The 15,776-nt window shown below is 36.9% G+C and overlaps 1 protein-coding gene across 9 annotated transcripts in view; it reads right to left on the reverse strand.

Moving 5' to 3' along the window:
• The window catches only part of TFPI (tissue factor pathway inhibitor), a 35,987-nt gene that overhangs the window by 4,507 nt on the left and 15,704 nt on the right, over positions 1-15,776 (reverse strand). For 4 of the 9 annotated variants that reach the window (XM_015635281.3, XM_015635277.3, XM_033516157.1 and 1 more), the window contains exons 3-7: positions 13,376-13,576; positions 7,384-7,422; positions 4,121-4,309; positions 2,908-3,042; positions 2,348-2,440 (exon numbers count right to left, since the gene is read on the reverse strand). In XM_015635281.3, the coding sequence (XP_015490767.1) occupies positions 2,348-2,440; positions 2,908-3,042; positions 4,121-4,309; positions 7,384-7,422; positions 13,376-13,576 (657 nt within the window). Of the gene's footprint in view, positions 1-1,299; positions 1,699-2,347; positions 2,441-2,907; positions 3,043-4,120; positions 4,310-7,383; positions 7,423-13,375; positions 13,577-15,776 lie in introns of those variants that run through there. The other 5 variants (XM_015635282.3, XM_015635280.3, XM_015635279.3 and 2 more) reach the window with 5 other exon arrangements.

Raw genomic sequence — 15,776 nt, forward strand, 5'->3', positions numbered from 1 at the left:
TGAGCTGAAAATTGACTTTTGATCCTGTCTCCCACTTAAATCTCACAAATCAAATGTAGGTACAGCGTTTGCAATTTTCTACCACAGATCACATAAAATGAAAGCTTTGATTTTTAGCCTCAGTTTTTCTTAGTTTGCACAGAATAAAGGTTATTATAATGTTTCACCAGAGTGAGAACAGAACAATCTTCAATCTCTGCAGAAAATTCTTTGCTGAGAGTGCTAGAAACTTCATATCTGTATCCATGGTATGCTTTACTTGGTCATAGAACAGTTTAATCTTCTGAAGATCAAGAACTATGTTGTAAATCTAAAAACCTGATATTGTTACAGAGTTACACATACCAACAAGCCATTTTTTTCTTAAAATCAAGATGAAATAGCATGTCAATTGTGAGGTGAGGTATTCTATAAGTGACAACCCCTTGTAATTTTTTTTTTCCCATGTTTTAATGTATATTAACTGAATTATACTTAATTTTTAAAATAGTCTTTGAAAAAGATACATAGCCAGGCCAATATACATACAAAATAGATATTACAATGGCAGATCAGCCGCTTTGTCTGTGCTTGAGGAGATAGACATCAGCCACTCTTCCCAAACAGTTCACTCTGACCCTCACTTCACATGTGAAAGTCAAATTCTTGTCCCTCACAGAAGGCATCAGACAGTTACCCTGCACATTTGAGTGACATGTCTCTACCTTAGAGCTTCACTTTATAGCTGTAACTCTGGAAACAGCAGCAGTGGAGAGAATGTTCTCCATGTCCCTGTGGAGAAATCAGCTGTCAGCTTTGGCCATACTCTTGCCTTCCTTTCTATTGGGACTGCACAAAACACATGATTTCAGCCTATTCCAGCAGCCTGAAGGCTACAAGCAGATAAACAGAATAGGAGAAGGAGGCTGCACAAGACAGATGAGTGCAAGACAAAGACTGTATAATAAAGAAGAAACTGTTGGGTCTTCAGACTTTTCACTGAAATTGACTGGTCCTTCTGTGGCTGTGCTTCTCACCCAACCCATTCTGCTACACTGTCTCCTTGTTCCATCAACCTTCAGTTATCTTTCTCTTACCCTCACCTCTCACTCTCAGTCTGCTGTGCAGGAAAATTCTCCTATTGCTGACACAATTAAAAGCCCTTCCATTCCCTCTGAGAAAACACTGAATCATGCTCCTTTCCTGGTATATTTTAGCTGTTTGGAGGATTCAGGCATTAATACTATGACTAAAAACCTTCAGGGAATGTGCATGCCCTTAATGCCTGTAGACTTACAACCAGACCTGATGCAATTCAAATGGTTTTCAGTAAAATAGGTTGCCAAAAGCTTTACTGTTTTATATTCATTCATTTAAATACAGAGTGCATTGATGCTTTGCCTGTGATAAACAAACAACACAACTGTATAGAAACCTCCATCAAAGCAGCAGTGCATGTGGATTACAGTTCAGGCAAAAATAGAGTACAACACATATTCATGCTTTATTAGACACTCCATTCTAAAGCAAAGAGCACATGAATGCCACCTACCCACCTGTTATCTTACAGAATATATAACATACAAAAACCTTAGTGAGTCTCTACATCGTCACTCAGTCCTCAAAAGTACAAGCAAGTGCAAATGCAAAAAAACGACATAAATACTTGGTGAGAATGCTGAGGCTCTTTCCAACTGTTTGTTGCTTCCTCTTGCACAACTGTGGATCATAAAAATGACATGCCTCAAATTCAATCACACTGTACAGTGTGAGCAAGCACCAGCCATCTACAGTGGACAGTGTCCAGCTGCTGATATGGTTAAAACCTATCCCTCCTCAGTAAAGGTTCAGAGACCCTTCTGCATTATAATACATAGTGCAAAAATACCTTGGAGCAACATTTTAAATTAATTCATACTCATTGTGATTATACTCAACCCAAAACTGAGTTCAGTATGGTCACAGTGAAAATAGAAACATTATGGTATTAAATATACTATGATATATTCTAAAATCCAAATGTCATTCTTTATATTGGGTAAAAGGAATTTAAATAACTTGCCTATTAGATCCTCACAGAAATATTAATTTTGACTGAAAGAATTATGCATGACTGCTTTTCCCCTTTGTATTAATCAGGCCTTTAGGAAGTTTTTAAAGAGGGTGGTCAGCCTTCCACGTCCTGATATTAACAAAGATCTGTATGTTGTGGCACATTGCTTTGCTTTGACTTTCTCTGCTTATCAAATCCTTTGGCGAAGATAAAAGCCCATTCTTTAGTCTCAGGTATGTCAGAAAATGGGTTGAAATGGAAGTGCAATCCATATAAAAAGACTGAGAGCTAAGAACTGCAAAAACTAATTCTTACCAAAAAAATATGGGAACTGGTTGGGCTCCTCCTTTGGGGAACTACTGTTCAGGGTGTTGGACTTCTCATTTGGAACAGTTGGCAACAGATTACCTAAAAGAGAAAATAGAGTTGTGAAACAGTCAGTGATGGGCTATGTAGACACATCCAAGCTCTGAACCTCAGCTGTGATTTGGCCCTGCTCAAACCCACAACTGATGCCAGTTGCCAAGCAACATCTCTAAAGCCCAAAGGCACAGGAAACTCAGGTTGCTGAAACAACTTTGCCATGGGTTCCTTTTTCTTCCTTTATTTTACTGATGCAAAATTTAGATCATACACAGCTTGGTGACGTTATTTTTATATTACTAGTAGACATTCTAACCTTTGCAATTGTAAGCCTTTTTCAAAATATGTATTGCTGGCAAGAAAGTGGCTCAGAAGCTACTTTTAATGTTAATGACTTCCCTGTGCTCAGGTATTTCCAGTGACATGCATGTCTTGCAATAAATGCAAAAAATCAGTGGACAAACCAAAGGGCATCAAAGGATTGACTATAAACAACAAAAGCAAATTCTTACCAAAAATCCCAGGAGACTGGCTGGGATCTTCAGCTGGGGAGCTGATGTTCAGAGTGTTGGGATGCTCTTCAGCTGGGGAACTGCTGTTCAGAGTGTTGGGATGCTCCTCAGCTGTAACAGTTGGTAATAAATTTGCTAAATTAAAAAAAAAAGACAAACAAAGGAAGTGAAAACTGTTAAGAAAAAACCAAAAATTGGTATCAATGATTCAATATCTCAAAAATAAAAATATCAATCTATTTAGACCATGGCAACAGCCCCTATCCCTTTTTTCTTGGGTGTTCATGCAAATTTACATGAAGGTGTTATTTTAGATTAAAGTAATGAAAATTAATATTCTGCAGCTTTTAGCCCAGAAGGTAAGAGTGGAATCACAGCTAAGGAAAAAATGCTTCAGCAAAAGTAGGGAAAATGCACTACATATTTATAGTTTAAAAAGAGTCTTTAAAAAGAAGCATAGTGGTCTTTTCTACTTTAAGGGTGAATAAGCTCAAGTTCCCCTTGCCAAAATGACAGCTTATGAAACAGTGCTGGAAAAAGGCCCACTAGAGACAAGCAAGATAAAAAGGTCTAGAGGCTCTCGATGGGAAAATGTATTCGCCTTATGAACAAAATGAAGCACTTGGTGAAGGGAGAGGAGTTCTGGAGGTTACTGTATCCTGATGCAGAACAATTCACTGGAACAAGTGGGACAAGGAAGCAAATGACTGGTCTGTGGTCAGTTTGAATGGCTTTTGTAGCCTAAGCTGCACAGCTAAATCATTCCCGAGGGACACACAGGTGTTTCATGAATCTTTGGTGGGAAGCTAGCAATACACAGTGAGTTAAAAATTCCTATATGGACACCTCTTGTCATTACAAGACTTGGTTTGAAAGGAGTGTATGCAGATCTATGGGTTAAAAACATACACTGGTGTTTCATGGTATTATAGTGTCAAACAAATGGCAGATTTTAGGTTAGCTGTCATGACAAAAGTAAAAACCATAGGAGTCCTGTAATATTCCTTAAATAGTACCTACCAATTTTTTTCTTATTACTTCACATTTTGGCATTTTTATTTAAAAATATGTATCATTATTGTAAATTTCATAAATATATATATATAAATTATTGCCACCTCTAAATTGTCTTTTTTTCCATGCAAAATACATTCAAAACACACCATTTTTTATACAAGAGTAAAACTAAGAGTGATTAAAAACATCAACTTACAGTTGTCTTGGCAGGTGTTCTGACACTCCTCCAAACTCCTGAAGTTGTTCTGGTTTCCTAGGCACCCACCATACTTGAATGCTTCACACAGTTTTGTCTCTTTGTTGTAGAAATACCTGGTAAAATACCCTCGGCAGACCCCTGGCTCTTGGGGGTGGAAGCAGAAGTCAGGCTTTCCTAGAAACAATGCTAAATAATGAACAGGGTGGGTGAAGAAAAAAAACTACAATGCATCCCTTGATAAAAACAGAAACTGGGGAAGTTTACAAAATAAACCTGTGACTTTGGGCCAAAGGCCAACTATAAAATAACTGCTGCTTCATTGTGCTGCTTTTTGTTCTATATTTAACACTGCAATATTACAGGGGTATTTATTGCTCTGTTCAAGTAGCCACTAAATCACATCTTTAAAAATGTCAGCTAATGAGTCCTGTAAAGTTACAAAACATTGACACTCTAAGTTGAAAATTAGTTTTTGTTCTGATTTAAAAGAAGACCTGAATCTCAGCTGGATCACTTGCACCTAAGTACACGTGCTCATTATCTATGTTTCTGTCAGTGTTAATGTGAATTATACACAAAGCAATGTTCAAATAGAAGAAAAAAGGAAGGGGTTTTAAAATAGAATGGAAAAAAATCTAGCAGTGCAGTTTGTCTGGGGCAGTTTATCCTTACAAAAAGATACTAGAAACAGGGAGACAGAGCAGCTGTTCTAGAATGTTTCAGTCCCAGTTCTGAGTTTGCAATCAGTAACTACAATAACAACCCAGGAAAAGTTAACAAATGAATATTGCATAATTTGACTGAATATCACAGCATGATATCACATCCTCTGGCAGGGAAGAAAAACACATAGCCATATGACAATCCCCAAAAGTCAAGTCCTCATCATATTCAGTTTTTTTCTTAAAATAGTATGCTTAAAATCATGGTAACAATAATGAAATATATGTAGAGGAATTCTAAGATTCTTGTTAATAGGTATTTTGAAATAAGATTTTTGTCTGAGCTGACTTGTTGAGAAAAATCTGTTTAACCATCATATTAGAAAATCCTATCAGGTTTAACATATAAAGGCTTTACTTAGCTGTGAAAATTCACAAAATATAAAATGGTGTGCAATGGGCTGTCATTTAGAAAAAAAATGGATATAGAACAATTACTTTGAAGTTACTAACATTATAGAAGTAGATTATCAACTTGCAAAGCTAATCCTACTACACCTATTTTAGGTAGGTATATATTCAAATTCATTGCTAGAACTAGATTATTATTAAAGGCAACTGATGCACATGTTGAATTTATATAAAATATTAAAATAGCTCACAACTAGTGTTTTTCTAAGAATTGGCAATATATTGCATTTCAATTTTTACTTCATGAACAGCAAAAAAATAATTTTGAGATCACATGCAAGATTAATTCACTAAAATATTCTTGAATAAAGCAACCAAATCAACTGTTTTTAGCATTCCTGAATAGCTTAATTGTGATTTTTCATTACAAATTTCTTTCTCTGACAGTAAGTGCAGTCCACAGTTCAGGTGTTTCACTTCTCTTCCTATGCAAAGGCAGCGCCCATTGATGTGCAGAGATTTAGAAAGCTAAGCACACACAGAGCAATAAATATGAGAAATATGTGCAAGGCACATGTTGTGATTTCAGCTGAAAACAGAAGTGTGTAGACAGGGAACAACGAGACTCCAGCAGGAGTATCTGCTCCATCTGCTAGGAGCTCATAGACAACAGGAGCTACACAAAAATTTCTCTCATTAAACATTGCACAATATTGTGAAATAACACAAAGAGATTATTAGATAGATATTAACTGAAAAAAGGAAGGCAGATAAAAATAAGGGTGTGCAAAGTAGGCTACAGGATTATGACTGATTCTTAAAAACAGATGTCCTTCATTCAGAATATTCTTATATTCAAATGGTTCTTGTAGGTTCTTGCAAATGAAATTAAGTCCAAATTAGTTGAGCTTACAGCTAGTTTTTATAGCCACTTTCGAAGAGAGAGTTCATAAAGGTAACATAATCCTAACCATACAAACCAGTACTATACTTCTAAATGCCACATCTTTCTCCAAGGACTTGATATTCCAGACTATGTAAGTGGAAACATCAGTACATGTGCAATAATGCTGATGATAGCCATGAGTTGTATTTTACAGGATGTGTTCTGGTTTGTCATTAAAAGCAGGGAACTAGGGTCAGCTCTTAAAGGAAATAGTGTCAAAATCTGCAGCATCTGTGGAAAAATCAGCCTTCTATAGTATAATCACGATTTTTTTAACATATTAAGAATAGAAAAGACAATAGAAAACAGGAAAAACATCATCTGATATGAAAATATTCCAAATACAATTCTGTAAAGATAGGTGATTTGATTATAATCTATTTCAAAATGTGCGTGCAAGTATTTGCATTTCTGCAAGTTGCTAAATGCACACCCATTCAGGAAGTCCTGAGTGGAAGGAGGGATGAAGGAGAGCAAGCAGAAAAAAAGGAGCTGACTTGTGAAGAAGTGTACTCAGGTCTGTGTTTGAGGAGCTCTGGCTGCCCACATTGGGCCTCATCCAGGTGAGTCTCCAATGTGCAAAGGGGAAGTAAGTCTTCACAAGCTCTGCTCTGAGTGTCAAACTGAAATATCCTCGTTGGGAACATCAGTTTTCTCAACAGACCTACAGGGTTTAAGTAAGGGGCTCCCAATAATTTAGCACTGGCTAAAGTATTTTGGAAGTCTGAGTTTTCAGGAATTTACCTGTCCCTTCAGGAATGGGAAACTTGCTCCCTTGTTTGATCTGCAATTAGGGCATCTGCCCTACCCTCTAGTAACCTCCACAGACAATGCCTAAAATGTTCTGTTTCAGAGCAAATTTTCCCTTGTATTCTAAAAGTAAAAAGGTATTAGTACAAAGCATTTAGTTTATTCTCAAAATACACAGGAAGAGTTCCCCATCATGGCTAATTATACTATGATTGAATCTCTACCAAGTCCCTCTTTTTACTGAGGAAAGAGAAAAGAATCGTGATGTATTTATTTTGTGGAGAAATGAGTGCAGCTACCATCTTCAGTGACCACAACTGGCTTCAAATACTTTGATGAAGACAGAAGATCTGGACTAAGAACTGGCTTTAATCTGACATTGCTGTTTTTGTTAGAAGATAATTTATGTATTGTCCTGAGCTAACAAAAAAAAAATAATAAATCCCTTATTGTGGTAGAAGAATCTTAGATTATGATGTAAACATAATTACCTTTCTTAATTTTTGCTAACGGCATCTTCTGAGACAGTTCTGCAAGACAAATAAAAGTATTTAGCAAGAACAAGTATGTTTGGTCTCACCTGTGATGCCAGTGTGTTTAGCAGTGACAATAAGCATTGAGAAATAAGAATACAGCATCTCTTCCTTTTCCTTTTTCTCTTTATTTGGGAAGCAGCACAAAAGCTCATAGTGGAGAACTGAAGTACCATTTCCTTTGTATAGCAAAACCTGCTATATGGGAAACTTGACAATATAGAAAGTACTGAAATCAAAGTACACCACTATTGAATTGAACAGGGAAATTACTCCTCTTGATACTGGATCCAGGGTCCTGTATCATGCAATCTTACTCCTCAAAAGAGGAGTAATTAACAGACTAACAACCTGACTGCGGTAGCTACTAATACTGCTCATGGCTCTGGAGCTGACTGAGGAAGACAGTAAGACTTGCCTCATCCTATTCCCATTCCAAAATCCTTTGCTCTGCCATGTAGGGCCTGAGTGAAGTTTCCTTATGCAGTTAATGGTATTAAGGCCCCTTTGGTCAAGTATCTCCAGGTATCCTGGGGGGGTGCAGATGAAAACTTTGTCTGCATGGTTCTCTCTGTGCATGATCTGCAGTAAAGTTGTTACTGCCATTTTTAATGCAGGAGCCTGGGTTTTATTGTATCAGCTCAAGCAACTGGATATCTTAATTCAAGTTCCTTTTTAGAGACTGGAAACAAACCTTCTCCTTGTAGGAGACTGTCTAATCATAAAACTGAAGGAGTAAGTAAAAGAGTCCAAGGGCAGAGAAGAGCATCCAATGTCTGAGAAAGGCTGACAATATTTCAACAGCTGAGAGAAAGGTAGCCAGCAGCTTCTGGACTCTGCCTTAGTCACCTTATTTGCATTGCTTCATAATTCTTGTTTTGTATTTTACTGCCCTTTTGTATCATAGTTCTACCCTAGTTTTCTCTGGAAACCTGCCAATGTTATATTATCAAAGCAGATCTATTGGGTAGAAATTCTGTCATGACACATTTTTCCTTCCACCTCTGGGACAATGCAGCTGTTACCCTTTAAAAATATTAAAGACATGGCATGCACTTCAGAATGACATAGCATTTCTTTGAAGAGATTTCCAGTTTTTCCTATTAGTAGGAGGCTTGGCCCTCAGCATTTAAATCCCATGACCTAAACGACGGACACGCACATCAGGCCGTTTCACTAATCTCACTCAGCTGTCCCCTTCAGGGCAAAATCAGCATCATATTTTGGCATATGATCTCTACTCTTCTGGCAGAGAAAAGGAAAATTTTATTGTGAATTTATACAGGCCTAGAATCTTTTAATCTTACTACCATGTCAACAGTGTTTTTGCTTCTGGTTTCAGTCAAAAAGCCAAATCCACATCTGAGTTGATATCCTTTTTGTAAACAAAGTGCATTTTTTTTGTAGATCCACTCTAAATAATAGACATTAGAATTGCCATCATGACCAGAACCATTTATCAGCAGGTATTTTCCTATACTAACAAGCTTAAGCAGCCTAAAATTTATACTCCTGCCTTGAAACTTAAGGTCTCTGTGCTAGAGACAACATTTGTGATTATACTCATATCCAGTAAACAATGGAGCCTATAGGCAAATTCCTGTTAGAAAGTACTTTTTAATTCCCTGTAGTTGTGAGTATTGGGCACAAGAAACAAAAAATACAGCTGATTACTAGAAATCTTGATTCAGAAGTAGTCACCTTGAATTGGAACCTTCTCTTAGAGAGCCTTAGAATATCCAACCTGCAGCTGGGCTCTCTGAGCTCTGTTGTACTGTCATCACTCAGTTCTGTCTGGTGGCTTATTGATTCCAAACTGATAACAAGTGATCCTGATTAGGAAATTCACTCATTCTGGCTCATTTATTTTTGTATTTGTGCTGAATATTGAAAATTAAAAACTTTGACAAATCATATTATTTCTTCTGAATTTCTACATATTTTAGATAGATGCCCTTGAGCTTATTTTTATCAGTATTGGTCTTCATGTTCTTCAAAGTGATAATTTACTATTTCAGATTTTCCTTTAGTTTTAAGCACTTTTGTGTCACTTGTACTCTCTCTTCAGATTCATTTTTGCAGTCACTAAATAGGGATCTCCTACACTAATATATACTGGAAATGTCAGTAAGATGAATACAGTTATATACTGCAAGACTGCACAGATGGAGTTAGATTTCACAAAAATTCACAGAGTTATATAGGGGTTTTGCTGAATTATGTTAGCAAAAGGGATTAATTTAAGAGTTTGCTTTATGCCTGATGGTCTGCAGCACGCTGTACGTAACACCAAATCATTTTATTTGCTGTTACCCATTCAGAGAATACAGAGATCATGAGCCTTTGTTTCTCCTCTTCTTCCAAGCAGATCCAGCTCTTGGAGATTCTTGCATCACTGTTATTCATACACAGAAAAGTGTTTGTGGGCTGAGCACCAAGATGTAGACACTAAGCCAGTTCTCATTTTAAATAAATTTCAGTTTTATACTATAGAGTTATGCCAAATATATGCCAGTACATGATTTGGTCTAGAACACCTGTTCCAGATAAAACATGTCCAAATCAAAGTAATGCTGGATCCCTTCCAACTCAGCTTATTCTACGATTCTGTGAAAACAACAACATCAGATTGAAAAAATAATGTGATAAAGCTTCACTCATGACACCTGATTCTGAATTTTGGACACTTCATTCCAAATTCTGCATCTATCAACCCAGAACTTTTCCCTTTTATCTCTCAATCTTAGCCTTTAAATTGAAATTGAGGACAAACACTCCAAATCTCCTATGACAGGAAGTGTCAGGTTTTGGATGAGATACTGGCAGGTGCAATCTTGCATATAACTGCACTCCAAGCATGGTAAAGATGCTGTGGGTCCTGCTGAAACCCCAAACCAAATATTAGCGTGTCAGACAAGGAAGAGATAATTAACATCCTAGATTCCAGGTCTTCCTGACACTGAAAGCTATTCAAGGAAACAATAACTTTCAATTTTTTATCTTGAAAGACTGTACTCTTTAGACTTGGTGGAGTCATAACTAGAAACAGATTAATCATCTGTGATAATTCCTTCTTTGTTTGATTTTCTGCCCAGAAATGAGATCTTCTCACATAAAACAGTCTGTAAGGAAGATTTTAAAACCTATGACTTGAATTCTATTTTACTTTGGTATTCTTTTTTTAAACACAGGTATGATGAATCAAAGACACAAATAGTATAGTCTGGAGAAGGAGCAGTGCTGTAAACAGCTTTTATCCCTAACAATTGTTAAAATACCAAATACAGGTAAATGAGTGCCAAAACAGTAATCTGCACTTCTGGAAGTATCTGAGACTTCAACATGCAAAGAAATTCATTAATATAAAGGTTCTTTCCCTTTTCAGCCACTTCAGGAAGAGTTAGCTTAAGATCTGTTTCAGATCCAAGTAGGAGAGGTTCCTGAACTTTGTGTGTGCTTGCATTTAAGGCAAAATGACCTTTTTCATGTCATTCTTTTTCTTTCTTTTTAACTTGACATGCTAGATTATGTTATTTAATAACTAAAGAATTGTGATTTCCATATGCCTCTTTCTTGATGGGATGTCATTTTAATAATTAAGGAATTTTTTAATATTATTGCCACTGTGTTTACTCATGTATTGCACCTGAAAACAGAGCCAAGCTGTGACTGATTCTTGCCACTTCTTCCCTGGAGCACCTCTGGTCTCTGAGGCTTTTTAGTAGATCTGTCCAGAAACCATCAAAAGGTAAGTTTCAAATTAATCCTTGGAGTAAAAAGAACTGGAAAATTAAAAAAATCCACTTTAAAAATGGAGTAACCTTTTTGACTTTGAAAAGTTTATAGTGAAACTTCGTAGTGTTTTTTTTGTTCCATCCTGATAGAGATAGCTTTATAAGCATGAAGTGGTTTAAAATCAAAACCTAACTGAAATTATGGTGAAATCTGAAAAGCAGATCAGAAAAAAAAGATCTGAATGGTAAATTATATTTTGAGTTAGTATGTGATGAGTAAATAAAATACATGCAGTCTCCTCTTTGGAAAGACCAAAGGCATTGAGACCAGGGATGCTTTCAAGGAATATGAAATGGCTTATTAACATTTGCAGATTGTGAAATTAGAGGCATTAAAATTAACAAACACTTTGAAATACTACTTTGGGTAATGTGTAACCAGCTCTAGCCATTATTTTAACACTGGGGTGGGAGACAGATGCTTACTTTGATTTCTAAATAAATCTAGCAATATGATATAGAGTAATTTTGATCAGGAAATTGTTGAGAAACAGACAATGCAACAGATTTAAAGCTTGATCTAAACATTATGTAGATGTGAATTCTAGAAGGGATGGAAGATGGGTAGGAGACATTTACATTTGTTTCCAGACAAAACCTGATGCTATAAATTGCCTTGTCATATATGCAGTCTGCTTTGGTTAGAAAACCCAGATAGGAGCTTCTGAAATCCATTTCCTAATCTGAAATTCCTGGGAAGTATTTTTTTGTAACCTGTAAGAACTCACTGTGCTTGCAAGTGACCATTGCTAATTCTAGAAGATACAAGTTTGTATCCTGCAAAACAATCCAAAACCTACAGCACCTTCAGCAGATTTCCAGATTCAAGAAAAGGAAAATTTATTTATTCACAATAAATTATGAAAAAAGGGCAAACAAAATGACACCTGCCAAGGTCTGCATAGCACTAGGTGCTTCCAGGGCACAGCACTAAGAGACAGCAGAGGGACAATTTTCAGCTGCTTGTGCTGCCCATCCCCAAAATAACTTATTAACTGTTCCCTGCTGCAGAATTGCCCAGAATCACTGTCTTGAGCTCAGTAACCACAGAAAATTCTGCTGCTGGGCAAGGCATATGTGAGTGAAAAGTACCTTCTGTTGGGAATTAATCCTTCTATCTTACCTTGAAGTCTAAGAAATGAACATCCAGTGCATGAGGAGACTTGGGGAAAAAGCCTCACACAGTTTATATACTACCTGAGGGTTATTAGACACCTTTAAGGACCCCTTTGTTCTGAAATTTTCTTGCCATTTCCATTTCCTTTTCCCCCTTCAAGATATCCCTATTTCCTGTTTACACAGCCAGACACATTCCATCAAATACCAGTGAAAGAAAGATCCGTAGTAGGTATCTGGAGGAAACCATCAATAAGACTTGAATTCCTCCAGTCTCTAAAAATACAAGCTTGCCAAATTTCTACCTCCACTTGCAGATTTAAGAATCTTCTAATTTTCATCCAGTCATGTGAGGAATTTGTACAATGCTGAAAACCTTAATTAATTACAAGGATGAATTTTAATAGCGAAACCAGCATTCACAAGGCCCTTGGTGCACTTTGTGCTGGGTATCATGTTAGATCTCATTTTCCTCTTTCCAATGATTAACTGAGGAGGTTTCAATAAAGCAAAGCTGACAAATGGTTATAACTGACATTTTTAATGAGAATTATCTGCTACTGTAGTAATAATTATGCTGAAACAGAGAAGATGGCCAAAATTTTGGACAACTTCTATCAGCTTCTCAAGTGAAGGACAAATCTGAGATCAAAACTTGGGTTAGACACTCTGAAAGGAATAAAAAAAATCTTTGCTACCCACAAGCTTAGCCCAGCCTCAAAATCAGTTTCATTTAGGAACTCATCCAAAACAGGGCTGTAGCTAGAAAATAAGATTCCTTGCATTGGTGTCTCTTTTCCACAGCTTGACTATAAAACCTGTCTATCTTTACAAATCCTGAATGCCTGCTTGTACCATGTAAAACAATTCAATGACTACAACTTACTTGGGAATACTTGGGAACATAATTAAAGGAATTGTATTTCTGTATTAATAAGAAACGAAGAGGCCTTTAATTTCCCAAATTCAAGTGGTTTGTGAATGAGAAATAACAGATGCAAATAAAGAATTGATAGGAGGGTGAGATAATGGGTACTGGCCTGTTGCCACACACTTCTCCTGGCATTCCTCCAGGGTTAGGAAGTTGTTCTCATTGCCATGGCATCCACCATATTCAAATACTTCACACTTGCGGCTTTTAATATTGAAGAAATAGCGGATGTGGATGGCTTTGCATGGACCATCATCTGCTTTCATGGCACAGAATGAATGCACAAGCTTCAGTGGTGGCAAAGCAGCACCTGTAATACAGAGGAGAAGTAGAAAAACTGAGAGTTTGCTGCATACTGCATTGTGTAACTCCCAAATGAGATTGCTTGTGTGTTCTGCTCGAGAGGCACTGCACAACATCTGTCTGCAAAGCCCTGAACACACTAAACAGATGTAAAAAGAAAAACATCATCTGCATTGGAACACAAATTCCATTCGATCAATTCAAATGTGTGGTTTCAATTTTCCACCAAAACAGCTCATAGTATGAACTTCAACTCCTCCTCACAAACCTCTAAACTGTTCTGGAGCGTGGCTCAGTCCCACGAGCTGGGCTATGAGTATGGGGTACTCAATGCTGAGTAACAAAAACACTGAGGAAGCCTTGGTAGCTCCAAAAGACACGATGACCACCAGGACAGAAAGTTTCCTTGGGCTCTCTTCCATGTGCTGCTCCCAGCGAACCTGGCTCAGAAAGGATCTGCCAGGGAACAGTGTGGGATGGCCAGAGCCCTGCAGAGGGCATCCCTCTCCTGTCAGTGGCACTTCACTAGGACACAAACCATGCCTGGACCACTGACAGGCACCAGGCTTTTCCCTTCAATCTCACCCTTCTTGCATTACAGCTTTCAACAGCATACAACTAGAGAGTCAAGGCAAAACAAAGCTGGATGTTTTCAAATTGTGTCATTTCTGTCTTTCAATGTGTATTATACACAATGTTGTGTATAAATTGTTATATGCATTGTGGAGAACACTAGCAACATTTCAGCCTGTCTGTAAGGAAATTCTGACTAGCAATCCAGTTCCTGATACTGTGACCTTATAAACACATGGTTTATTATATTTTTCTGTTTTGCTTATCCAAGGTAGTATTTTACCCTAGTGGGTTTTGCAAGCTCTACAGAGCTTTTGTGCTTGCCATAGGAGCCAGAAGAACAGACCTAAAGCTTTTCATTCATTCTCCTACAGCTAATCAGTACATTGATGTCCCAGAATATGTATGCAAACATAACTATCTGTGCTCTTTGCAGTGGTCCAGGAAAGAGACAAAAAAATAAGGAAGAAGAGTTTACATGGTCATGTAATAATCACAGATTTCTCCTATTACGAGGTTAAGTTTCTAGTTTTAATTTAAAGAATCCACAAAAATCAGACTTTATGACATGGTTAAAAGTGAACTTGTGTACTTACTACCCACCTGCTTTGTGGGTAGTAAATTTTAGCATTTAAAATAGACCTGATTATATAACCTTTGAATTAAATTCAAAGAACTGAGATAAATCTTTGTAAGTACTGAGGTCCATGGAAGTTTACTAGTTTTATTCCATTTGAGCCACTTATAACTATTAAACCTACAGAAAAACAGATTTCAGCACTAAAATATTTTAAAGAATAGCATTTAAGTCCTTGAAAAAACTAACAACCTCTATTACACAATGACTATCAACAGAACAATTGTAGCACATAATCAGGTCTTCCAGAAGGACCATTTGGTGTTAAAATACATATAAATACCTATAAAGATGACTAATTTCAAAATTCTATTTAAATATTCAGTCCCCAAAATAGTTTGTGACTTATGCCATATTGGTGAAAAACACATTTTCAGATTTTGAAGTTGGGTATACAGATTTGAAATTATTTTTGAAGACTGTACAATAGGAAATATTGATGAAATAAAATTAATAATTTTAAGAGATGTTAGATTTGGTAAACTTGCTATAAAGCTCAGCTTGCCAAATAAGATTTCAGATTTTTTTTTTTTTCTAGTTTCATTAGCTGGGTCTTTCAGAATCCACAAAGATTTAGTATTTAGAAGTCACAATAAATGCCAAGCTGGACTTCAAAGGTTCTAAAGTTCTGCAAAAGGCTTGGGAGTCCTTTGGAAGGGACTTTAGAAGGCTCAACTTAAAAAGTTAAGAGGATACCACATTGCAAAATGAAACTTTGGATTTCCCCCACTCAGTACCAGGGAAAAAATGCCTTCAAAACATCAAAGTTTTCAGTAAGTTATGAACTCACTCCTGAAATGCTACAATCAAACACTCAGAGCTCCACAGAAACCAATCCAACTCAAACGTGGTCGGGGTGAGGGCTGGCAGCTGGTTTATAAACACGTCATTTTCTTGGCACCCAAGAAATGAAATCCCCTCTGTGACCTCTGCCAGTGACCCAGTTCGGTCTACAAGAGGTTGTGAAAATTTACCAGGTTTCTTAACTACTGAAATT

Source organism: Parus major, chromosome 7, assembly GCF_001522545.3.
Source record: "Parus major isolate Abel chromosome 7, Parus_major1.1, whole genome shotgun sequence".
NCBI classification, from domain to species: domain Eukaryota; kingdom Metazoa; phylum Chordata; class Aves; order Passeriformes; family Paridae; genus Parus; species Parus major.